General features: G+C 45.9%; 1 protein-coding gene across 24 annotated transcripts in view; it reads left to right on the top strand.

Annotated features, from left to right (window-relative positions):
• Nucleotides 1-27125, top strand: part of epb41l2 (erythrocyte membrane protein band 4.1 like 2) — a 93113-nt gene that overhangs the window by 52044 nt on the left and 13944 nt on the right. For 12 of the 24 annotated variants that reach the window (XM_014205074.2, XM_014205072.2, XM_014205089.2 and 9 more), the window contains exons 4-14: nucleotides 5234-5338; nucleotides 8244-8286; nucleotides 12585-12660; nucleotides 13625-13843; nucleotides 14156-14243; nucleotides 15370-15522; nucleotides 15849-15946; nucleotides 18100-18272; nucleotides 22599-22693; nucleotides 25596-25649; nucleotides 25783-25815. In XM_014205074.2, the coding sequence (XP_014060549.2) occupies nucleotides 5234-5338; nucleotides 8244-8286; nucleotides 12585-12660; nucleotides 13625-13843; nucleotides 14156-14243; nucleotides 15370-15522; nucleotides 15849-15946; nucleotides 18100-18272; nucleotides 22599-22693; nucleotides 25596-25649; nucleotides 25783-25815 (1137 nt within the window). Of the gene's footprint in view, nucleotides 1-5233; nucleotides 5339-8243; nucleotides 8287-12584; nucleotides 12661-13624; nucleotides 13844-14155; nucleotides 14244-15369; nucleotides 15523-15848; nucleotides 15947-18099; nucleotides 18273-22598; nucleotides 22694-24008; nucleotides 25277-25595; nucleotides 25650-25782; nucleotides 25816-26382; nucleotides 26446-27125 lie in introns of those variants that run through there. The other 12 variants (XM_014205091.2, XM_014205083.2, XM_014205090.2 and 9 more) reach the window with 3 other exon arrangements.

Here is a 27125-nt window from a genome sequence, read left to right as displayed (position 1 = left end):
TTTATAACGAGGTGCAATGCCTACAGTCTATCTGGGAGCGTTTGGAAAATGTAGAACAACAAAGTGTTCCAGAGATTAACCTTAATTTTGGGGGGAGAAGCAAAGCAAGCGCCCACACTAACCCTCAGTGGAAAACAATGACATGTTTCATTGTTTCACATGGAAGCAGACTAGGGCCACTTCAGACATTCTCAACTGTCTCCCTTTGAAAGTGATTTATATTCTTCTCTCAAACATGTTGTTTAGGTCCTTATTTTATGCTACTTGAATTGAGAGCTAATGGAAATGCCAAATAGGGTAACTCTGAAAAATCTGACTGCACGGCCGTAGTTCTCTCTCAATGTACTCCAAGGTGTTCTCAGAGACGTTAGACTGAATGATGCTGGAGCTCTCTATCCCCTCTGTCGCTCTCTCTGGGGTCGTGTAGCAGCTGTTGGGCTAGGTTCCTTGTTCCTTGTCAATCATTTGCTTATTGGTGAAATCAGCAATCAGACTATCTTTATGTAAATCAATCATTCATTTATTAATGCAATCGCAGACAGAAGTTGACAACGGGAACATAGCACGCATGTTTCCGAGTACGTTATGCAAAATAGGAAAGGGTCCAAGTTGCTTTAATATGCTTGCAGTCAACCCCTACCTTCTACTCATGAGACCAAGCCTATGCATATACAGTTATACAAACCTGCAGGAGAGACAATAGTTCCAGTGTTGCTAATCTGTAGTCCAGGACCCTGTAGATGTAGTGAGGCAGGGGTCTTATAGCCCTTCCTCTTCTATTAATACAACATGAGCATAATCAATTATTATAATACATACATAATTTGGTGCAGCCCCTATCATGTCCCCGCCGTCACAGCCAGGCTTGACCAGACCAGGCCCCAGCCCATTGGGACCATTAGTGGGGCGTGGAGGTGTCTCTGGGAGACTGCAGCCTGTGCGGCGCGCCTCCCCATTCTCTCTCTCCTCCTGGGGTCTGGGCTGCTGCCTGCAGGGTGAATCCACTGGTGGTCTGGGCTGCTGCCTGCAGGGTGAATCCACTGGTGGACTGGGCTGCTGGTGGATCCGTCTGTGATCCAGAGTGGGATTGTCATGTGTGTTTTCAAGGCAGGGAATTTGGGCCAATGGGGGGGGCCTTGTCAAGGTCCATTGGGGCACAAGTTGATGGTGTTTAGACTGTAGATATAGTTTCTGATGTAGCTCATCAATCAAACTCCTGACTCTGCCTTTATTGATCCTTTCTCTAGAATGCACCACTTTTGAGATGGATGGGCCAGTGTACCGGAAAATAATATTGATACATATCTAAAGAAATCTATCTCATTCTCTACTCAGAAGTACCAGTCGGAGAAGTAGAGTCCGAGAAACACAGTGCTCTCGTACTGCCAAGCTACATAAAGCAGGATTCTCATGCACTCTGACAAGGCCTTGCAGGTCCAGGTATACTTTCTTCCTCACACATTTTCCCTTGCTTTGTGAGTGCCTTGCAATAATGAGAGCGACGAAAACCATAACGTTTGTGTGTGTGAACAAACAGTAATGGCGTCTGGGGCTCTGCAGCAACGTAGTCCTCTCCTCCTCAGCCAGTGCTGTGGCTCTGTGCAGTACAAGGCTGCTTCCGCTGTATTCTGCTTGGCTACAGAGTCCTGCTGCATTTGTTCACCATCGGCTCAGCGCGGTGGGACACGTATGAGTCTAATCTGCTGGAACAGCAGGGAGCTCTGGGGCTCCGGAAAGACCAGTCTCGCCATCACAGGCACACACACACACACACACACACACACACACACACACACACACACACACACACACACAGCCTAGCGGTTAGCTCGTTGAGACAGTAACCAAAAGGTCGCTAGTTTGAATCCCCGAGCCGACAAGGTGAAGAAAAAAAATCTCAGTGCCCTTGAGCAGAGCACTTAACCCTAATTGCTCCAGGGTTGCCATCTTTAATGGCAGACCCTGGCCGTGACCCCACTCTGAGGGTCTCGGGGGGGTTGGATTATGCAACAACAAAAAAAACATTTCCAATTCACATGTATGCATATAATGCACATTGGAAATGTGTGAAATGGAACAAATATTAGCACCCACCAAAATTACTGTTATACACACCAACGTCCCTTTCTGTCCTTGTAGTGGATGCAGACAAATGGTGTCTGTGTTGTCTACCGTCCTTTCCCCTTGCTTCTCTCTATAGATTGTCTGCATGTGAATTTGATTCTTGCTGCTTTGTAGAGGTGGAGTGTTTCAGGCAGATTTCTCTATAAGCCTATGGGAGATGATAAAACTGCGTCTGTCTGGATGTCCGGATTCTTGACTTCCAGCCATGGACAGACTGAGTCGTACACTCCCTTCTGTCTCTTTCTCCCATCCTGTCCTCTGTCTCTCTCTCTCCCACCCTGTCTCTAATGTCCCAGTGACGGGCCCCTCCCTCCTGATTGCAAAACAATGTTCAGACATCAGGAATGCTCCCATAAAGCCAAATGAGTAGAAACAGTTAGTGTTTTCTTGGAGATTCCCAGTGTTTGGCCAAATCCGTAATTTGTTTGGTATTAAGACAATGTGTTCATTGGGTACCATTGTTGACTGTAGATTGATATTTGCTACCAGCACCAGACCTGTTTGTTGTCTATGGTGCATGGGGGATCTGAAAAGGCTTTCTTTTGAGGTGTACCCCTCTAAGTGTCCTTATAGGAATCATGCTGTAGAGATCCACTCATTAGCAGACAGCCCAGGCCTTTTGATTATTCCAACCCGCCAATTTCAATTAGGCTGCTGCCCATCTCCCTGCTCCCAGCTCCACTTGGCCTGCTAATTAGTCCTCACTGGGTGGATTGTTGGTGGTGCCACCATGTTCCTCTCTGGGCTGGTTCACCTTGGTTCAGTAAGATGATGGAACATGGCACTGTATGCATCAACAGCTGCACTGCTGCATTATTCAACACACTTTCAGTGTGTTTTCAGGGCAACTCGCTAGCATTAATTTCAACTTGTTAAATATACCAACGCATTACTTTTTCACATCCAGACCTTCACATACATATAATACCAAAAATGCCCCCCCCAAGAAGATTTATGCTACTGTACTCTATGCCCCAGAGATCCAAATACCGGTTGATCAGTCCTGTCAAAGCTTGGCATGCATAAGCAGATGTGTAGAGTATGTGTACACAAACACTGTCATAAAACGTAAGTGAACTCACTTGACCTGCTTGGCGTGTGACTGCAAATGAGCCAATACTATTGCTGTGGCCTCCGCTCTGCATTGCTGAGGCAAAAGCTGACAGGGCAAAGCCCTTGTTCCTGAAGTGCCCTCTGTTAGCATGCTAATGACTGATCTAATTGACTTGCACTGTAGAGCGGGGCCAATGGAAGAATCCTAATGAGGCTAGCTAGTAGCTCGCTAGCGTCGTAGAAGTCTAGCTCCACCTCTATGACGACTGCCCCACCCTGCACTCCTCACCCAGGTAACCACAAGTTCGTTTTCATGGAGCATCAGCCCTCTGGAGGGAGCATCTCTCTCAACAGCACCGTTGGGCTTTGGGTGGTGTTTACCTTACCTCTAGTTGAGCCTAGCGTAAATAGCTGTGACTTTGAAGAGGCTGTCAGAGACCGTGTAAGCTTATATGGATGGACTGTATAAGACCTGGAAGTTTTTATGGTGCATTTTGTCTGCGACTGTGCTTTTACAGCCGTCAATGAGATTACTTTGCTGTTCTCGTTCCATTGAGATGTAGCTGTCAACATTTTTTTACTAGGAAGTATGTGACTTGCAGCAGGAGGCAGTAATTCCGATTAGGACTTGTCTGCTTGTGCTGCGGTCTCTCTCTGTCAGACACTGCTCAGGCTAGGCCACAGACAGTTTTATTCCATTTGCACTGAAATCCGAGCTTCAATTGGAAACGTCTGAAATCTCCCGCCTAATGGTCAAACTTATATATTTTTTTGCAGTGCTACCTGCTTTGCTACTTAATGCACTCCAAAGCAATGGCTTCCACATGATCAATAGTAAGCATGGGGGAAATCCATTTTGCTGTTTGCCTACAATCCTTAGTGACTTGACCAGCCAGTACTGAAGTGCTTTAGTAGAAGAAAGAGATGGCCCTGAACTGAACGTTGATCCTCCCCATCGGGTTTCTGTTTTCTAAACTGAGTTCCTGTCCTGATTGGTTAATATGTAGTGCAGAAGGGCGTGCCACGGGAGGAAAACGCAAGGTCATGTGTAAAGTGATTTAATTTAAAGCCAAACAAAGGCAGCACCTTGGACACACATCTCAGAATCCACCTGGTGCCAAATCATGTGTCACCAGGGCCACACCCCTCTGGCTACTAGGATGTTGCCGCCTCCGAGCTGATAGACTGTTAGCAAAATACTTTCTTCTCTATCCCTCTCTCTCACTCTACAGACGATCTAATGTAACAGTATCTATTGTCGGGGGGGCATTCAAAAAGCTTCACCAGTGTCCTTGGGAGTGACTGATAATACTAGCATACCTTAAATATCTCCGCTGTCCCAAGGAGGCGAAAATGCAGAGCTTTTTTTCTTTCCCTCTTCATCCCCCTCTGTCTAGAATGCAGTGTCGTTGTCCTTTGTGGACTTTTTCTGGTTATTGTCCCTCAGACCAAGGCAATGTGTTGCCCCGAAGAGGTAGTGTGGTAGTTCGCCCCCTTTGTCCACACTGCAATTCGTCCCAAATAGCTCCCTCATTCCACCAATGTCAAAGGACCAATAATGCTCACGCAATCCGTGGGGATTTTCCTGTAATGCCTATACTGTCTGGTTCTGCTGTGCAGGCGAATACGGGGCCAGTTGGAGAGAGCTGCCAAGCTGTCCCAAACGGCTGCATATCTGTCTGCCTGTCTGTCTGCAGGGCAAATGTCAGCTCACACCCAAGAGATGCCCTGGAGGAGTGCATTCTCTAGAGTTTTATGACACTTTCCACACGCAGCCATACAATTGTGGCATTCATGAGCCAGATAAATGAACCCCCACGTGAATTAACCCTGTCGTAACGAACTGTGAAAGATGTAATATTGTTCACTAAATGAAATGCATTGGGGAATGTTGACATTTATGGTAGATATATTTTTCTCCTTGTCCCATTATCTAAATAATCTGCCTCGCTGCTATTGTAGGTCGTGATTTTTTTTTTAATGTCCACTATTCTTTATAATTGATGATTAGTGACATGGTTTTCATGCTCTTCTCTTTGTTCTTCCCTCTCTGCAGAAACGGGCCAAAGGCCAGTACCTGTTCTTTAAAGTGTATGAAGCCCTGAACCTACTGGAGAAGGACTACTTTGGGTTGAGTTACAAAGACAACTCTGACCAGACGGTAAAGTCATTGTGTTTTTAACCACATTCTTCTACCGTGAGATCTGAAGCCCTGCTTTAAAAGAAGAGACTGGCTTTTTCAGAACAGGAAAGAAATTAGAAATGCAAACGTATCTTCTACTCAGATCCACTTTTGGGGGAATGTTTTGTTTCTAAAGTAGCAGTACTCCTAGGCCTAACTACACTGAACAAAAATATAAACGCAACATGCAACAATTTCAGTAAGGAAATCAGTCATTTTAAATAAATTCATTAGGCCCTAATCTATGGATTTCACATGACTGGGAATACAGATATGCATCTGTTGGTCCCAGATACCTTAAAAAAAGGTAGGGGTGTGGATCAGAAAACCAGTCAGTATCTGGTATGATCACCATTTGCCTCATGCTGCACGACACATGTGCTTCGCGTGGAGTTGATTGCGGCCTGTGGAAAGTTGTCCCACTCCTCTTCAATGGCTGTGCAAAGTTTCTGGATATTGGCGGGAACTCGAACACACTGTCGTACACGTCGATCCAGAGCATCTCAAACATGCTCAATGGGTGACATGTCTGGTGAGTATGCAGGCTATGGAAGAACTGGGACAATTTTCAGTTTCCAGGAATTATGTACAGATCCTTGCAACGTGGGGCCGTGCATTATCATGCTGAAACGTGAGGTGATGGCGGCGGATGAATGGCACGACAATGGGCATCAGGATCTCGTCACGGTATCTCTATTAAAATTGCCATCGGTAAATTGCAATTGTGTTCGCTGTCCTTATCTTATGCCTGCCCATACCATAACCCCACCTCCACCATGGGGCACTCTGTGCACAACGTTGACGTCAGCAAACCACTTGCCCACACGACGCCATCAGTTGAAACTGGGGTTCATCCGTGAAGAGCATAGTTCTCCAGTTTGCCAGTGTCCATTGAAGGTGAGCATTTGCCCACTGAAGTCGGTTACGACACCATACTGCAGTCAGGTCAAGAACCTGGTGAGGATGACGAGCACACAGATGAGCTTCCCTGAGATGGTTTCTGACAGTTTGTGCAGAAATTCTTTGGTTTTGCAAACCCACAGTTTCATCAGTTGTCCGGGTGGCTGGTCTCAGAAGATCCCTCAGGTGAAGAATCCGGTTGTGGAGGTCCTGCATTGGCGTGGTTACACGTGGTCTGCGGTTGTGAGGCCGGATGGACATACTGCCAAATTCTTTAAAACGACATTGGAGATGGCTTATGGTATAGGAATTAACATACAATTCTCTGGAAACAGCTTTGGTGGACATTCCTGCAGTCTGCATGCCAATTGCACGCTCCCTCAAAACTTCTGTGGCATTGTGTTGTGTGACATTTTTATTGTCCCCAGCACAAGGTGCACCTGTGTAATGATCATGCTGTTTAATCAGCTTCTTGATATGCCACAACTGTCAGGTGGCTAGATTATCTTGGAGAAATGCGCACGAACAGGGATGTAAACAAATTTGTGTACAGGATTTGAGAGAAATAAGCTTTTTGTGTGTGGGAAATTTCTGTGATCGTTTATTTCAGCTCATGAAGCATGGGACCAACACTTCACATGTTGCGTTTTATTTTTTGTTCAGTGTACTTCCTAAAATGTATCATATAATAACCTCTCCCAATAGCACAGATGTTTTTGCGTTTATGTCCTCAAACTTTTTTATATCGTTCCTCAATTGTATAATTAGCTAGACTTTTATTCTGCTACAAAAGTTACAATGACTAATGGTTTGACCGCATAATATCCCTCTCGTGATCAATATGAGCTGTTTAGACATTTGAAACGGTTTAGCGGGCCTGATGGACCATATAATTGATCGTTTAAAAGGACGATTTAACAAAGGCCTGAATGAACCAACAGTGATTCATAAAAGTCAGATGGATGATAAAGTACTTCCCTGTGTGCTAAGGCCAGCCCATCCTCACAGGAATGTCTGAAGTGTGCAGTTAACCTCCAGAGAACCCAGATATGCTTCCAGGGAATAACATCAGTTATTTTCCAGATCTGTGTCAACACAGTTTATTGGGATGCTCTCTAATATCACTGGTTGGAGACCGACGAGGTTCCGCTCACAAACTTCAGTCCAGAATGACTCTGCTCTGCTCTCGCACCCTGCCAACCAAGTAGGCCTGCTTCACAGACCCATATCCTTCTCTCACATTGCCTGTCTGTATTCTTATGGCTTTGGTCCTGAACTTTAAAGTCTCCCCTGCACACTAACTGGAGCTTAATGACACAGAGTCAACACACTCCACAGTCTGTCTGCAGGCTCAACATCAGTCATTGAGGGTGACTGTTTGGAGAGAGATCAGCATATTTGCGGTGTGGGCTGCATGCAGAGTTTTGTTCCACGTTGACACTGGAAACTGCAGGCTAGCCAGGGGGGTGGCGGGAAGAGGCTGTATAATATAGGCTAGTGTAGTTTAGTGGAATGGGTTTTCATCGTGTGTGTGTTTTTATATGAAAGTGGCGCACAGAAGTTGAGGGATCAGACCAGTAACGACAACAATGGATAGTTTTGTTGTCTGGATTGGTGCTAAATGCACAGTTATTATTAATATATATTTTTTTGCTTTTTACAGCAGCTCTGTGCCTAATGCGTCCTTCTGTCTTGTTTTTGATGACGCTCGTCTTGACATACCTGATCTCCTACAGTACTTACTGTGTTCTTCTATGTTTTAGATGGTGCATCTTGCCTAGTAGTTAGTTATTTGCAATATGGACGCTTTCGCAATCAAAATCCCACTTGCATTTGTCTAACATGAGTTGCCAATCACCATGGTTACTCAACAGGGAAACTATGAAGTCTGTGGTTAACTGCTAGAAGTCTGATACTGTGTGGTTTGAAGTGCTGCATGCTTGTTGAAACCAAAACGAGTAGCTCCTTTGTTTCCCTTTTATAGTGCTGGCTGGACCCTACAAAGGAGATCAAACGTCAGATCCGCAGTAAGTTGTGTTTTTTTAACCTCTTGGAACCTATTTCTGTATGAGGTTTCTCATTAAGTAACAGGGCCACCACGGTACTCACTAATTGGCTTTACTGTACATACCAACCTGATGAAAGGTTTCCACACTATACCCTGTTATTTCACCCACCATTCTCTCCCATTTCACTGTACGCTCTATTCCGATAGCCCTAATAGCTAATGTAACTGTTGATATTTACTAGATCTCTCGCAGAGACACTTTTTAATTTATTTCTGGAGTGAGATGCTCTTTTCACATCTGGACATTGGATTGCAGTAATTCTGGATGGGGCTGAGGGGAATGTGTTGGGAATTATGTGTATTGGGTGGAAGGAGGCTACGCTCTGCTGAACCTCTGGGCAGAGAGAAGGGAAGGGGGATGCTCGCCACCCCACCCCCAGTCTGATACTCCCAGAGCACTTAGCTTCCAGTAACACAGGCCAGACGTTTGCACATAGTTACACCCCCGAGGGAATTCAATATGTAGCGATGGGAACAGCGGCTCCGAGCGGAGGTACTTCCTGTCCAGGGATGCGTTAAGAGTGTAACACGCCGTGCAGTACAGGCCTCTTCTGTTCCACCGACTCTTACAGTGGTCATTCTACCTGGCTGCCCAAGAGCCAAACCTATGCCAATTTTCTAGCCTTATCGCTCAGTCTTGTTTGGACTGGTTCAACACCTTGTGTCATTGAGTGAGAAACAGACATTTGCCCTGTCTGTTAGCCACAGTTTGCTCCCTTCGAGATAAATTCAAAGTATCTGGAGCACTGGATGATAAGGGAGGCCACCGTTAGACTGACTTGACTGATTCAGATCAGTAGGCAGGTGGAGTTCACAGTCAGGCCTGCAACTGAAATCACTCGTGGTTTATGTTACTAACTTGTCACTAACTACCAGTGGGATCCAGTGATATCATAGATATTGGCGCACTCCATTTTCTTTAGCATATGACATGAATCCCTCTTCATTAAGATAATGGCCTGTGCTGGGCTCTCGCTGGTTGGGGTTTGAGCGCTCTCTCCGCAGAGAGATGGAAAGACTTGGAGCGCAGCAGTGCAGAGGAAATTGCCCTGACATGAAGTCATCTTCTCTGGGATAGAATTTTGTGCAGCTTGACTATGGACATGATGTCACCAATGTGTGCGTGGGTGGAGGTAACGTGCGAGAGAGACAGGACGATGGAGAAGCTTTGTATTTGTTTCACTTATTGAACCTATTGTATAGGATTTCAGACCAGTGGTGTATTGCTGGTGGATATCATTCTATGATATAATACTCCCCATTTAATTTAAAGTGCCTGTTTACCCTGTAATAGTGTTCAATGGTGTGAGTGTGACTGGGGAATGGAGGCTGTCACATGACATGAATTGAGGCCTCTGGTCGGACCCACTTATCTGCAGCCTGTGACTCTGACTGGAACGTTTCAAGGATAATTGAAAAACGAGGCAGAGAGGAGGGGGAGGCTGAAATCCACTGTGTCCTTGTCACACCACCACGGTTGACTTTTTGGATGGTCATCTTTGGAAAAACAGTTACTTTTTATGCTCACTGGGAAAATGACCCTGATTTCCAAAGCTGCTTCTGTGTGCTAGATACACCAGTTTTTTTTCTCTCTCGATATTTGTCCTCTTTCACACCTGGAATAAAACACTTAATGGGATCATTGAAGCTACTGTTCTGCAAAGTTTTCCTGCCACACACACCCACCAGAAAAACACAATGTTCCTGGACAGATCAAGTGGTATTAGGCCCTCGGATTGAGACAGTCATGTGATTAGAGCTTCCCCCTCCCAGTAGCACCAGTGAATGAACCCTCCCCTCATTGATTGTGAAGGGTGATCGTCCAGACATGTGACTTACTCTGAGCCAGCTGTCTCGCATTCCAGTGTATCAGTCTTTCATTTGCCCCCGAGCTTCCTCAAATGGTCACTGACCTCCTCCGCTCAGTCCGGCTGAAGGACAACGGCCACAATATGACTACTGTTGGAACAGTGCCGCTGGGGTCATTTTTGGAATTCCTCTAACATATTTGACATATCCTGTATCCCATGCCCAGGCTAAGCAAGGGGGAATTCGGCATGGTTTTCCTTCGCATGTCTTGTGGGGAAAATAAAGTAAACATTTTGTTTGTATGATTTTCTTTGACTTCTCAGTTGTTCAGACTTCCTGAATTCCTTCCCATTTTTGCCACACAGTCAATGGAATTGTTTGCTTGCCTGGCTTTTCGTCCCAACGTTCACTCTCACATGGCCTTGGGATTCTGGGAAGGATGAAAAGCAGAGCCCTTCATTGCTGCAGAGAAATAAATGGTCCCCATGGGATCACTTCATAATTACTCTGTTCCAGCATACTGTCCAGACGAGACCAGGGACACTCACTCGCCTGCAGCTAAACAGAAAGGACATTACTATCTCTCTCCACTGATGAGCAACACAGAAAACCTCCACTGGGAGGTTTTCATTATTTCATTATCCCTTTTCTGCATAGAAATCCATAATTCCTAATACGTTTCAGACCGTACATTTCAGGGAAAGACCATTAAGTCTGTTATGTCAGGACACTGTTGACATTTGTTTTCAATTAAGCCGTTGTGTAACGTCCCTCGCCCAGATGAAAGACGGGAGAGAGACTGTCGTCATCATCATCCATCTCTTCTCTCCCCGGGTGTAATCAGGCTAGCGCTAGCCCATACCGCTCTCGCTCTCTCCGCTAGCGGTTGCTAGGTGACAGCCAGCCCTAGCCTAATGCTGATGAAGCTTTAGGCATCGCCACATCAAGCCAGTGGTCTATGGACACGCGCGCACACAGAAATGAGGCGATAGTGTGTATTAGCACTGCTCGTTCTGTCTCATCTCACATGGCGCTCTCTTATCGCTGATAACATGAAGTGGTAGGTAAACACGGAGCCTTGCAAAGGGCTCTTAAGCCCATCTGACCCCAACACAAGTAGTCTCTCTAAAACGTAGGCTAATACTAGAAAGTATGTTGCTTACGTAAAAGTTACTCCATGTCACGATTAAGTGTCAAGGATTTGAGTTTTAATTGTTTTATTAACCCATCCACCACCACCCCTTCTTTGGAGCACACATCTTTTTTTGTACAGACTTTTCTTTGATACATGTATATACATATCACACTTTACATGTACGTTTTCCATACATGGTACTTTTATATACATCAGTCACATAACAGTAATTCATTTCCGAACATGAGCTCTTTAATCCCACCCCACAGCCACTCTCAGCCCATCACAACTATCACCGTAGACCACTCTGTTTGATATGTGCTATGTGTTTTCCAATTGTGACGTGAAATTGATTGAAACCGTTTGTGAGAGGTGTTGAATGTGTTTTTCTGAAATGTACTGTGTTCTCTGCTAGCTGGTTGAACCTAAATCCAGCCTTTTTCTACTGATTTTTAAATCCCCTCAGTGTGTCCAGTGATGAATACCCAAAACAGTGTGTGAGCGGTATGTTGAAAGGCCCTGTTTCTGTTCTGCTATTTTCGATGAGTCTCTTTGCGCCACGGTACAGGACCAAATCAAAATGACTCTCACCAGGTCTTTCCAGGCTTGACAAAACTCCACTTCAAAGAGAAGACCCCAATTGTATACTCCTCGCGGCGTCTCTCCTTTTCAAAACCCATTGGAGGAGAAGACCGAGGTCCCGCCCCTCTGACCATCTCCAGTGGGTTTTGAAAAGGAGACGAGGAGAGAGGAATGCCAGGAGTATGCAATTCAGATCTTCCTAAAGCCTCTCCTCACGGGTCTTAGCTGTTGTGTAATTGCGTGCAGCTGCTACATCCTTCCCAGTGTGTCGTCTTGTTCTCTTTCTATCTCTCTGCCCGTCTCTTTTTCCTCTCCTTCTTTCCCCCCGCTCTCTGATTCCCTCTTCTCCACCACTATATATATATATCACTCACACACACACACACACACACACACACACACACACACACACACACACACACACACACACCTACCTTATGGTCAGTCGATGAGCACAGCTATTGGGGCTGTGCCACTTCTTTTTAGCAGAGTGTGTGTTCTTGGCACATCTGGCCCGGCATGCCGCCATCGCTTGTTTTTCCGTGTTGGTTATTTTACACTAAATGCATAATTTCCTTCCTCTACATACAAACGCTCACCCAAACAAATTAGCTGGAGTCGGTTCACCTTTGTTTGAAATAATGATCATGTGATATGACGATATAGATCAAGTATTTCCTTTCACTCTTTTGAACAGATGAGCCCCTGTTCTTTCTGTTCCGTTTCCACAGATGCCACCTGGCAGTTTGCGTTCAATGTCAAGTTCTACCCTCCGGATCCATCCCAGCTGACCGAGGATATTACCAGGTAGTGTACTGTCCCTTTCATCAGGAAACAAAGAGGTCAAACAGCCACACACCACATCTGTTCGTCCCCACTCCTTCAATTGTACATTTTGAATGTTTGGCTTTATTGTGTTAGTCATAAAGCAAAAAATGATCTGCCCAGTCACGCAAACAAATCATGTTTTTATACCACACAGGTGGCCCGGAGCAGTCTCAAACCTACAGTCTGTTAATACTTTGCATTGACACTATTTGGACATCTTTCCAGATTATTTTGTACACAGGCTTTATGGGGGACATGTAAATACTTGTACTGTTACGCTATGTACAGTACATGCTATTGATTTTCAGACAGCATGCACATACAGAATGTACATGCAGAATGTAGCTAAACACACACACACACACACACACACACACACACACACACACACACACACACACACACACACAAGCAAGCACTGTTATTCAAGCACTGAAATGTCCTCTTTGATCGGCGCTCGTCAAAAGGTTGCAGTAATATCCAGTGCAGTGGAGCGGTCTTCAGCCTCAAGAGTTTAGTTTCAGCCCAGCCCCAGGGCCAAGGTCACAGGCAGTATGCTATTTCTGCTTCTCTGAGTCTGCAGGCTGCACACCGTGAGAGGGGGGAAAAAGGTTGGCGTGCGTGCAGATGGTTTCCCCTGTTGCCTGTGACCTTGGCCCTGGGGCTGGGCTGAAACTAAACTCTTGAGGCTGAAGACCACTGCACTGGATACTGGATATAGCTGCAACCTTTTGCTATTTCTGTATGCTATTTCTGCTTCTCTGAGTCTGCAGGCTGCTGCACTACTGTGACGTACAGGAAAAAGCCCCCCCCCCCAGGAGAAATGTACAGACCACATCTACAACCTGTGTTTCATGCCTCAATGTGGTTATGGACTGTGACTCTCTCCCTCCTCCTCATCATCCCATCTCTCTCTCTCTCTCTTCTCTTCGTCTCCCTGTAGATATCTCCTGTGCCTTCAGCTCCGGCAGGACATAGTGTCGGGGCGTCTGCCCTGCTCCTTCGTCACCCACTCCCTGCTGGGTTCCTACGCCCTGCAGGCCGAGCTGGGAGACCATGACTCCGGCGAGCACCGCCTCGACTACATCAGCGACTTCCAGTTCGCCCCCTCACAGACCAAGGAGATGGAGGAGAAGGTGGTGGAGCTCCACAAAACTCACAGGTCAGGGCCGTGTGGGGTTAAAGGGTATAGTTCAGCGATAACTATCCCTTTTTAAATTAGCAAATGAGCAAGTGACAATGACACTGAGTCATAGTTTTAGGGGAGATTAAATATTATAGCTGAAGGGGTCTCTTTAAAACCTGGGACTGTGTAGAAATTAGTTGGAAATGACCCGTGGACTTTACAGGTACTGTGATCATTATCATACTTTGAATTCCCTGTTTTCAGGACCTGCCACTTCAGATCATTCACTTGAACTCTTCACCTCTGTGTTTGTTTACAATAGATTGTTTGTTTTGTCTACTTTTCTAGGGGGATGACTCCTGCTCAAGCAGATGCCCAGTTCTTAGAAAACGCTAAGAAGTTGTCGATGTACGGTGTGGATCTCCACCACGCCAAGGTGCCTAGCTTCCACACAAAGTGGTTTTGAAATGTCCAATTCAACCAGAAATGATGTTTAAGAAATAATTCCTGTATTTATTTTGGGGGAAATATGAGGAAAAATAAATTATAAAATGCCCTGCGATAAGAAAATGTAAAGCTGATAACGGTAGGAAAGGTGAATGATCTGTAAGCTGTAGTGTGGCATAGCCTGCTGGTCAGTATCCAAACTTAATCATTAGTCCCAGGAACTGTTCTACTATGCTTCATTCGTTGTGTATGGAGGTCTGGAAGAAACGCCTGTGAGAGCACACAGGACTCAGGGAGGCTCCTTTGATGTGGTGTGCAGTGAGGGGTAGAGAGGGCGCCGGAAAACACAAAGCCAAAAAGAGAAGAGAAGAGAGCCGGCCCTACCACCGCATCAGCTGTACAAACACGTGGTGGATTGTAGCCGGAGCTCTTTTCACTGGGCCATCGACATGGGAACAGCCCCGTGGAATGAACCCTTTTCTCTCCACGTGGACTCGACAAGGGTTGAAAATACTCAGAGAAATATTTGGTCCAGAGAGAGAGAGTGATAGAGGGGGAAAGAGGGATCATTGACCTCTTCGTACATATCCCAACCGTCAGTGAGAAAAGTACATGTCAGGCCCACATGTCCTCTCACTCATTCATGCTATCTCTCTTTCTCTCTCTGTAGGCAGGGAATGCAGGTCATGTGGAAAATCATGCCAAGGCCATGCTGAGTGAGAGGGTTTGGTTAAAAGCCATGCATTGGCATCTAATAGTTGCCATGCCCATCGGCGGGGATGGATTTTCCTCATTTTACCGTTGAATACACAAATCAATAGTCACTCTGTATCTATCTATACAGACGGACTTAAAAGGCCCTTTATGGCGTTGTGCAAGCTTGATAACAACGTTACCATTGAGTTGTGATGGGATGATTGAATATCCGGCCTTATTTAGTTGTATGTTATAGCAAATAATTCCATTGTGCACCTTGGCGATATTCTAAATCTTCTGGGACGAAATCTGAGAATGTTGTCTGTTCTCTCCTTGTTGTCTGTACTGCATACTTGACTGTGTTTTCTCTTCATTGTACTTTGCTGAACGGTTGCTTTGGCTGGTGTCTGTGTCTGCAGGACTCTGAGGGAGTGGACATCATGCTGGGAGTGTGTGCCAACGGCCTGCTGATCTACAAAGACCGACTCCGGATAAACCGCTTTGCCTGGCCCAAAATCCTCAAGATTTCATACAAACGCAGCAACTTCTATATCAAAATCAGGCCGGGAGAGGTACGGAACAGCACCGCCCTCAGAGGAAAACACTAGACATTTCCACATTTTGCAGTTGTCCTTTCGAAAGCCCACTCGAGAGAGCAGCCGTAGGAAGCGGACTCCTTCATTGAGCCAAATACTGACAGTGTTAGGAGATGGTTTGATTGTACAGAGGGAAATACTGACATTTAGATATTTCTTTCTTAACGCCCATTCAAACTAGTGTCTTGGAGGGAGGGGTGGGGGGGTTGGGTCCATATCTCTGTCTTTTGTACAGCGTATGTTTTCTAACTAAGCTAGTCTCCAGTACTCAGGGGAACTCACGTCTATACTTTGCTTTCCAGACAGAGCAGTTTGAGAGCTCTGTGGGCTTCAAGCTGCCCAACCACCGTGCTGCCAAGAGGGTCTGGAAGGTCTGCGTGGAGAATCACACCTTCTTCAGGTAACAATCACACTGTCAGCATCCACGTCAACGACCCCTACATTTCTGTTGAACTTAATCCTGTTCACCTCGAACTCACTGCATCAGACTTGAAAAGATGTCTGAACTAGGAAGAGCTAGTGTGTTAGGTCCTTTGAAGTCTGTTGTTTTTGAATGATTGCACCATTCGTTAAAATGTTCTGTTCCACCTTTTTAAATCCATCTACAGGCCCTTTCTAACCTGTTGACTCTGTGAAATGCGTGTCTAAGCTAACACAGACAGTCGGAGCCCATGTCAAACCACAGTGGAGCATGTTAAATTGCATTTCCCCCCACAGTCTGAAGTGTGTACCAACTGGAGTGTGTAATTGGCCAGTCTCTAGGGAGCACTAAGTTCCTCCGAGTCTTCCTGTCCAGTGAAAAGACTGAAGAGATGGAGCACAGTGGAGTGGAGCAAGGCCATTGTGCACTTATTTGTTTAAGCAGCTTCTCCGTCCGAGGCCTAAAGCCATGGCCATTATCATGCGCTTAAACTGTCTTCTTAGCGTCCGCTCTGCAGGGATGTATCATTAAGGAAGGAACTGTCCCCCACTGGGGATTAAGAATGAGCAAACATTTAATATCCTTTAGGAAAGCAGAGTCCCTCAGAGCCACTGATAGAGATGTCTTTCAACCGTGAAACCCCAACTTCTCCCTCCCAGATCAGCCCGTCCCTTGGGGGTTCATCTGTCTTGACGTCATTTGAAACGCAACGCCCTATGGTTGGAATCACCCCAGCAACACATCACGTTAAATAAATCCCACCTGCTGCGCCTCGCATTGTTTGACAGTTTGTAAGAGGAGTGTCGGCCCATGACAAATTGCAACCAGATTCACCATGGAGATCCTCGGCTGTTTAATCGAGCTATGTTGTTCTTGGCACAGATGACAAGGAGGGGAGCCACAGCCTCAACAAATGCAAAGCAAAAAAATCACTCGCTGCCTTCAACCCAACCACTAATAGCCAAAAGCCCAATCGCACCTCTCTCCTCTATTATTCAGATCCTCTGTGTGCTAAATCAACTCCAAATAATGACTCTCCTTAAACTGCCATCTGCTTAATGGTCTTGTACACTGATATCAACACCAATGAGAGCTTTAATTGGCCCGGTCATTATCGGTTTGGGCCAAAGAGCTTGACCAAAGAGCTTGATCAAATAGCGGCTTCTTTTGTACTGTGTTGTGAAGGCATGATGTCATGTCAGACCCAGGCCCTGGCTGTGCTGGGATGGAGAAGTCGTGCCGGGGCTGCTGCGATCATGATGGAATCCACGGAGACTCTGACACACCAGCAGCACGCCCAGGGCCAGCGTGTTTGAATGGGGTTGAAATCATCTCTGGCCTGCACGCACCTGTGTTTAAACAACAGACCCCCGCCCCAATGAGCCTGTATAAGAGCAGAGAGCAAGAGCCTCACTTTATGGACGCCACTGTGGCTAAACCTGACACCACTAGGACGACGCCAGAGACATCTGGACTGAGTGCCTCTCCCCTCTGCTCCAGCCTGCCGGCCCCTCAGGCTGGGCACAGGCCTGTTTGAAGGAACTTCTGCTCTGTAGGGGGGGTGGTGTGTGTGTGTGTGTGAGAGAGAGAGCGAAATGTCTGATTTAAGGGGCTCTGCGAAGTGAATGGGGAGAGCTGGACGGGCAGGAAACCCTGTCGCCATAGGAGATTAAGGATAGGGGCAGGGAGGTTTGCGACCAGCCCTCCCCCACTTCCACCTCTGTCTCCCGATAATATTTAGTCCCAAACACAGCTGTGACTCAGAGCAGAGCCAGCTAAGGGGAATAAGAGACGGCTAAATGTTCGGCGCCCTTTACAGCTATGTTTACTTATGGTCACTGACAAACAATGAGACTGTTGAATGGATCCCTTATACCTGCGTCTTCATGACTCATCCTTAGCCATCTCTGTGTGTAAATAGAGAGGTTATGTTTATCACTTTGGCTTCAGCGGTTGGCACAGTTTACTGGCATGAAATAGATTTTTCATTGGAAGAAAATCTAGTACTCTTATCTACTCTCACGGTCTTCCAGTAAACTGAAATAAGTTTTGCATACTGCCACTAAACTGGATATGAAAAAGTTTGTTTTCAGAATAGTATTGATCTTATTTTGGTCCTATTCTCTCTCCAGGTTGATGACTCCAGAAGCGCCCACTAAAGCCAAGTTTCTCACGCTGGGCTCCAAGTTCAGATACAGTGGGCGGACCCAGGCCCAGACACGACAGGCCAGCACCCTCATCGACAGGCCGGCACCCTACTTCGAGCGAACCTCCAGCAAGCGTATCTCACGAAGCCTGGATGGAGGTAGGCCGTGGCACTAGACAAACACGCACATTTAGGATGCCGTATTACTATGCTCACTACCTTAAACTATGGGCTCCGCTGAGTCAATCCATAGCCATCTCTGCAGGAGGAGTGGAGAGTGTTACTCAGTGGAATATGGCCTCTACACCCGGCCTACACAAGCAGTAAGTCTCTTTGTGAACATCAGGGAGCTCTCATTAAGTCCACTCAAGGCAAACGCCGTAGGGGACCGTCACAGAACCACCTCCTACCTCCGGCCTCACCATCAAAGAGATGTTTAGAGAAACTGCTGGAGAAACACTCTAAACCAGAGAGGGTGCGAAGGAGGGAAGGGAACAAAGGGACCCGCAGGATGAGAGGAAAACCATTACAGTGAGACGTACAAAAAGAAACACAACCCAGTTCAGATGTCTCTATATGACCGCAATCCTCAACATGCCTCGGCATGCGTTCTGTTTCGTCCCGATCAACCGTTAACGTTTAGATCACACTACACCATCCTCCTAGTTTGTTCAAACTGTCTCGTCTGAATTGTTTAGAGTGGAGCCAGTGTCCTGTACGGTCTCAGCCAGTGAGTGTGTAGCTAGCTGTATGCATGACTTCCTCCCCATCATGGGCATTTGGTTAGATATGGGAAATGGCTCCAACATCTGTTTCCCTTTGTTGGGAATGACTGTGGATGAATCCGGACTCATTCTTCTTGACCAGGGGATTTCAAAAGTGTTTCTATGGCTGGACCTGGGCTGTATACGTGACATTATACATTTACCATGGGAAAGAAACAATGCCACTAAAGCAATGAAGGATGTTGTCAGTCCAAGGCCCACGTGGACTATTAGGCCTATTTTCAACCATGAAAGTGTTCTAGAACTTGCTCTGAGCAAAACGTAGTGTCTAGTTGATTTGTGGAATTAGACTGAAATGCAGTAGTACTGGACTGTTGCCTGCAAGCAGGCTGCCATGAAGATTAAATGCAGGTGATGCTGAAAGTGTTGTAGTAATTAAACCCGGGAATCTAAGCTTGAACATGTACGGTGGTTCCTGTGACAGAACGAATAGCGTGTAATATTGACCCATCGGCATTTCGCTTCCCGCTACATCAGCACTAATCTAGGAGGAGAGTACTAGCTCGACAAACATGAATCACCAAATGAATGTTGGTTACTCAATACTCTACGTTGCCGTGAGTAGCCTACAAAGATTGAATGAGACGAGGGCTTTTGCCCTTCTTTCTCCCTCTGTCTGGCTTGTAGATCTGAAGGTACTAGGATAACTAAATCAAATATCCCAAATACCCTGAGTGCACCAGGGCCATCCATTACTCTACTCTACTCAGTCCAGCTGTGGGCTAACCTGGCCTACTCTGGAATCTCCTTTCTTTGCTTCCTTCCCTCCTTTCCACTCCTGTATGTAGGTCCTCTCTGAGGAGCCTCTTGATCGTTCATCGTCAATGCTCTATACTATTAATTCCCTCTAGCCCCTCCGTAGTAGAGGCGATCAAGAGAAGAGACGGCGGGAACCATTTGTTCTCTGTCTGGCCAGCTGTGGAGTCTTCTCTGTTCTCTGAATGAGACAAAGATCTGGCCCCTGATTAGGGCCCCCAGACCCAGTAAGCCCCCAGAGCTTTAGAGAGGGTCACAGCTGGTATGGGACCGGGACTGGGATTCTGAACGAGACGGCGTTAGCTGAGGAGAATTTGGTTCTGGTTTCTGGATCAATTATTCTCTCTTACCCCAACACATGGCACAACAATACAGGGAGTGGCGGCTGTGCTGTGGGTGGCACGGTCGGTTACAGATGATAACAGGTTCCATATCACACCGCCACCATATCAAACCCTCACAATTAAACCTCAAGAATCCATGAACGGACCACTCAGTCTGGTGTGTGTGTGTGTGTGTGTGTGTGTGTGTGTGTGTGTGTGTGTGTGTGTGTGTGTGTGTGTGTGTGTGTGTGTGTGTGTGTGTGTGTGTGTGTGTGTGTGTGTGTGTGTGTGTGTGTGTGTGTGTGTGTGTGTGTGTGTGTGTGGGCACTGCTAAATCCACTACTGCTATTCATGACATGTCAATTAATGTAGATTCACATAGATCTAGCATTTAACCAAAGAACTGATGCTGTGTCATTTTTCTCTGAGCTCTTTTCATCTGAATAGCTATTGGAAGTAGGTCTATACTATACCAAAACAAATAGTCATGTCTGGTATGTACTATGAATCTGTGCAATCATGGTCTTCTCTCCTCCACAAAAGGCAGGGTAAAAGAATCTTTCATATGAACCAGATTAAACTGTGCTCTGTGGTTAGAGTGCCCTCTGCTGGCCAAGCGTTGACTTTAGGACTGGGAATTGCCAGAGACCTCATGATATGTATGTATTCTATATGTATTGCGATTTGATCAGGGGCGAAAATCTGATATCAACTTTGGAGGGGACAATTACATTACATTTTCTCAAGAGCAATTCCTGAGGGGGACACCAAAAGTAGTGCTGTAACACATAGCCTACGTTTAATATGGTAAATGTATATTGAGGAACCAAAGAAATAAGGTGTTTGCCGTACTCCTAACTACCGGTACCCAAAACTACACAACTAATCACAACAGCAATACCATTGCCTTTAACAAATCTTAGTTCAGTCACCAGTTTAAGTTGAGAGTGGGGGTATCCATGGCATTTTCCAATTATGTTCCTATTTTACAAGTAAAAAAAATGGAGAACCTTTCATAATGTTGCCAAACAAAGACTCAACAAACTTACCTGAGACTCCCTGTCTCTGCCAGTCTGTCCCTGCATATCTGTCCCCAACTCTGCTGTCTGTGTGCCATCTGTTGCCTGCTCTGCCTAATGACATCATTGTGAAACATTTCCATTAGAATTTCATTTCTTTCTTATGAACATTTTATCAACTAGTCTTTGAGATATTAGGCTACTAGGGTTCTTACTTTGCGTTTTGGTGTACTGAAAAATACTCTGTCATTTTTCTACCTGGTTGGCTACACACACACAGTATGTAGGTTATTTACAGTAGGAGATGGGCTTCTATCATCTTATCTTCTATCATTCTATATGGGCTTCGATCTAAAAGGTAGCTAGCAAATGTGAAACGGATTGCAGTGACAAGAGTTGACAGCTGTATGAGTTCACCATTTACACAACATATGCTGCAACCTTTTGTAATTTTAATCGTTTCATATTGGTTGGCTTCTAACAATAGCTGAATTTGCAAAGCTAGCGAGCACCAATTCAGTGGTGTTTGCTATAATCTTTGCTACCCGGGTTAAATAAAGGTGAAATAAAATATATAAATAAAAGTTCCCTTGCGACAATTTAGCTTTTGCAATGAGACCATTAAATATATTTAAAACAATGGTAGAAGAGAGTGTAGTTCTGTTCAGTTTATCGCTAACCTTATCACAGGGACTTTGAAGCACTAACTTACATGGATGCTGATCTTGGAATAAATTGACGATAGCAAAGATTCCATCTTTGACGACGCCACATAAATGGAATAGGTACTAGCTAGCTTAATAGTTAATATTTGCGCGCTAGCTCTGCATATTCAGCTAGTGTGTGTGCGCGATTGACTGGATTAACCTCACGTCAGTTACGTGCATTGAGTGCCTTTCAGACAGTAGATAAGACCCCTCTGTTACCTCGCAAGCTAAGGAACTGGCAGTGGATCAAACCATTGTGAGTCAAAGGGTGGGGGGGTCGCAATCTTTTGAAACTTAAAAACAAGCTATTAAGTGTCTATAACCAGCACAATTGCTTTCATTGCGTATTATTAATATTATTTAAATGACATAGTTATGTTTCAGTGATATATTGGGGGGGACAAATCATATTTTTCCCAGGATGGGGGGGTCGTGTGTCCCCCGTCCCCCCCGGGATTTCCGCCCCTGGATTTGATACTTTTATTGCGATTCGATGTTCCAAACATATTGCTCAGCATATGTCTGCTGCAGAGAGACGAGAGAGCATGAGAAAATTAGTTTTCATCAGTCTTGGATAAAATAGGGCTGAAAACATGTTGGGTCTATATATATATATATATATTTTTTTTTTTTTTTTTTTTTTATAGATGGAGAACAAGCTATAGGATGAAAAATACCAGCGTTTGACAAGGTTTAACCAACTAGTGCTAGCTAACGCTACCTAACAAAAAATTCTAATGGTATTGTGATATGTGACTGTGTCTCTTATTTTTAGCACAAGTTGACATTAGAATTGATGTGCTGAACTGAATATCATTCGGAAGTATGCGTAAATGAATGGAGAATATAATTGTTATATAAAGCTGTATGTGTTGTCTCCTCTGTGCCCCTCTAGCTCCAGTGATTAACGTGACTGAGGCCCGGGAGTCAGCCCCCACCTCTGGGGAGAACGGCAGGGAGCCTGGCCTGGAACTCTCCTCTGATTCCAAGGTGAGAGAGGAGGCAGGGCGATGTTCTCACTCAGTCTCTTCTCTTTCTAGGTAGAATGAGACATCCTGTTGTTGGCTCGGGAATAAATTGTCTGTCTGTTCCTAATCTCATTTGGTCTCAAAGAAATGCCCCCAAGGTTTCGCTACAGGGGAACTCAATTCATTGTATGTCTACTGTCTAGCTTAGAATAACTAGCCTATTGTTCTGTTCGTTAGATTGTATGTAAACCAACCAGTATAGTGACTTAATCTTTGTATATTTACTGTGTAATGTGTTTGTTTGCGTTTTGACAAATCTACCGAACAAACCCCCTCATTCAGCCTAGTAGTCATTCAACAGCCGCTGTAGCAGTGTATAGTTTAATTGAATTAGCTGGAGCTATAGGATGCCATTCTGAACTGTCTGCTCCGTGCTAGTTCCTATTCGAAGAGTTTAAGACTGGCTTGACATTTGGTAGCTGTATAAAGGATCTTATTCAGTCTTACAGTGAGTTGGCCATGAAAGCCATGTATTCAGTTCGTTATGTAACCTGTGGTACTGAGCGCAAAGAATTCAGAGGCTCATTTCTTCTGTGATAAAGCCCAGTTCATTGGGCACACTGTCTTAGTTGTACTAGGGGTAATGCATCCCGATAGGACCATGGGACCCTCCCCCTTTGCCATTGTGATTATTAATCGAGACTCCACTAACTGGATTTTTGTCCGGCAGATGTTGTCCTGCCATGGCAGGGTAGATGTATGGTTCTCAGGGATTTATCTGAAAGTGAACATGTTGTTAAGAGGACAGAGCTCAAAGTAATTGAGTTTTGAATTTGATTTGAATGGGAACAACCAGAGTACGACGGTGCTCTAACTCGATTTCAAACACCTTCCTGTTTTTGAGTTTCTTCCCCCCGTTATCTCTTCTGACTTCAGTCTGTGTCTCTGTCCACTAATGATGCCAGCTCTAATCCTTTTGTACAGTTGTAGAATGTGACTGACCTCCCTCACACCCCACCCCCAGCACCCTTTGACCCCTGACCTTTTTCCACTGCCCCCTCTCTGTGACCTCTCGTCTGCACCCGTGTCACTGCTGCACCCCTGACTTGACATGTCTCACTGACTAATAGTGTGTTTCTCTCTCTCCCCCTCTCCTCTCTTTTCCTGTGCACTCTATCCTGTTACTGTTTTATAATTTCTCACACACATTTATTTTATTTTCTGGGTTGTGATTTTGCTTGCGTTTCCCCTACTCGCCCCTCCCTGCATGGTGTCTACATGTGGACTGCTCTCTTTCTCTATCTGCGGCGGGGAAACGATGGTCCCTCACTGTGCAGTCTATCTTCATGTTCCCCCTGTCCTTCTCCTCCTCCTCCTCAATCTCATCCCTCCCTCCCATCCTGGACACCATCTCTGAGCTGGACGTTCTGTCCGACATCTCGGAGGACGGGGACAGGGACTACCCGGGTATCTGGGACCCTGATTGTACCCAGCAGCAGCATGCAGACAGCTTGGCTGCAGCAGAGCAGTACCATCACCAGCCTCTAGAGGCCTCTCCTCCCCCCTCCCCCCTGGCCTGTAGCTCAGAGCCCCAGGAAGGGTCACCTGCCCAGGCCAAGGCTGCCGCTCAATCCAGGCTGGGGTTCTCCCTGCTGGGCATGTTGACGGGCCTGCACCTGGGCCTCCTTCCCTTCTCTCTGCTGGATGAGGACGGCTACGTCTGCTTTCCCAGTCTGCCCCAGGACTGTGCTGCCTGCTTGGTCCCCGCGGGGTTGCAGCGCTTCCTGCCCCTCTCCTCCACCTCCCTGGTGCCCTCCTTCATGTTCATCTTGGCTGTGCTGCTGTCTGCCTCCCAGTCCCTGGCTCTGGCCTTGCTCCTGGCCCTGCCCCTGGCCTTGTCGCTGTGCTATCTGGAGCCCAAGGCGCCCGCCCCGGTGGCCAGGCTCTGCTCAGACAAAAACACTGACACACACACTGACACACATACTTCCCTGCTGCAGGAAGAGCTGTGTGACCAGCTGTGTGACCCTGCTGCCTAAAGACCTCTGACACTTTACGCCAACGCAGCGACGGCGCGTCGTTCTCTACGTACTTCTACACACTATTTTGTGCGTGTCAAATTTTGGAACGAATCGTATACGACGCTCCGTCACTTTGTTTGCGTAGGGTGTGTAGGGGCCTTAAGTGGCACCATGTCACTACCTCGCCTCCGTGTTCTGCACTCCCTCCCTGTTATGTTTCTCTCTTTGTTTTCCTTCTCCAAACCCTTTGATTTTCTGTGTAAAATGACCAAATTGAATTGTAATCTTTCGCCAATCTCCAGAGATCTTAAATTAGAAATCATATTGTACTAGTATTGGCTGCTCTGTCATGAATCCTTTTTGTTAAATGAATAAGAGGACAAGGATACCTTGTACAACTTTTTAGTGTTGTAAAATGATAAATTCCTGTCATCGTACGTTTGGCTGGAAATGTTGATAAACCGCTAGATGTGTGATATGTTCAGTATATGTCTGTTATCAAGCTACTTTTGGCCTATAAGGACGTTATTGCAGTGTTTCACTCCCTGCCCCTGTCCTGTTCAGTGTTATTAGTCGCCATTTAATATTCCAGAGTTTCTCACAATTTTTGGAAAACAGTAAAAAAAAAACACAAGGTAGAAAATACACAAAAAAAAAACGTAAAATCAGCTCTACACAGAAACGAGACCAGACCGCCGCCCAGTATCCCGGCCAAGGCCAGCATGTGCATCCCCCCCCCCACCTGTCTCATTCATGCCTTACTCTCATGTGGGCGGAGCCTGGCTGCTCCTCCCTCAGTCACATGACATCGCACCGTTATGTGGTGCTGCTGGGAATCAGCCTTTCCCATCATCCATTTCACCTTCTCTTTCTCCCAACAAAAACCATTCCCACTACATGCAGGTAGAGGAGGAGCCTAGCGAAGGGGCAGCGGCCACACCTACTGAGGGCACTGAGGTCTGTGAGGGCGGCGGCCATCTTTGCCGTCGTACTGCACCTTTTAAAGATGATCTATAATACCATTTATACAGAGAGATATGGGCAGTGCAGGTGTCAAACTAACATGTCCTTTTCTCCTTGGCACTCATAGATGAAAGGAGATGAGCCAGACTCCTCCCAACAGGTTGATTTGATTGGTTGTTTGATGGTGTATTTGTCTGTAAATCAGCTGGGGTTTTCCACATCCTCTCTGCGCCTCATTTTGCAGCCTGGGTTTGACTTTTGCTGCAGGAATGTATGCTTTGTTGTTGTGATCTGGGATGTATTCGGTGTGTTTTATTTCCAGGGGGAAAAAGGAGTACAACACACTGCTGTCCAACCACGCGCCACCAAAGCTGCACATAATACAGTTTAGGACATTGTTCAGGATTGGCTTGCCTTAGCTGCAGCATTCTAAGGGTTAACACCCAAATGAGCTCCACATTGTGAGGACTAAGTGTTCTCTATGTCCATATTTTAGTATTAGAGTTGATCACTACACAGCTAAGGTGAAGTGTGGTTTGGAGAGGGTCCATTCTGGTCTGCCCTGACCACTACTGGACGTCCAGTGTGCTTGTGGCCCCCTCTCCACAGCCTCCGCTCTGTACTGGAACTGTCCTGACTGCACAGGTTCTCACCTCTGGCTGCATCTTATTTCCTCATTTTTATTTTTACACAAATGCCTCATGTCTTCATTTTTTTGATTCCACAGAGCGGAAAGTTGAGAGTGCAGGGGGAAAATATATATGTCAGACATAGCAATTTAATGTTGGAGGTTGGTATGACTATGATGACTATTGGCGCCTAACCAAAGGGAATCAACGCCCAAGCCTGTGTCCTCTTGGCTCCTGTCCCAGGCTGACTACTCCAGTCTACCTCTCACTCTCAGGCTCTGTGTTTGTGATTGTGTGTTTGAACACCAGTGCATGATTCTGCATGTGGGACAGGGATGGGGATTGGGTGCATGTCTGACCCAACAGGGTTTGGTGTTTAATGGGGTGAGGGTGGCCGCTGATTACCAGCCTACTATTGAGTCGATTTTTGTATTTCTTTTGTGAGCATATTATTTCGTATTTTCCGGTGATATCCGACTAATATTGTTTCCCTAACCCATTTAGGGATTTTCCTGCTTTGGTTGGCTTGATTTGAGTTTTGAATTTGTAATGGTACAAATAACAAACTAAACCTGTCCCCAAAACGTGGAACTGCCATGATGCCTTATACCATGTAATTACTAGAATGTCTTTTTACGCTATTAAACGTAAACAAACGACACTTTTATTATGACCTTCCCTTACCGAGGTCACGATAGGAGAAATTACCTGGAATAGACTCGTGAAGTGTAGATAATGAGAACAGCGTTTCAAACCTTCTGGAGTATGTTGAATGGAAATGAAATAAAAAAAAAAATATATGTAAATGTATTTCAAGTGAAGCCACACTCTGTCACTTATC

The sequence above is a fragment of the Salmo salar genome, chromosome ssa06 (genome assembly GCF_905237065.1).
Source record: "Salmo salar chromosome ssa06, Ssal_v3.1, whole genome shotgun sequence".
Lineage (NCBI taxonomy): Eukaryota > Metazoa > Chordata > Actinopteri > Salmoniformes > Salmonidae > Salmo > Salmo salar.
This window is presented reverse-complemented; position numbering and strand designations above follow the sequence as displayed.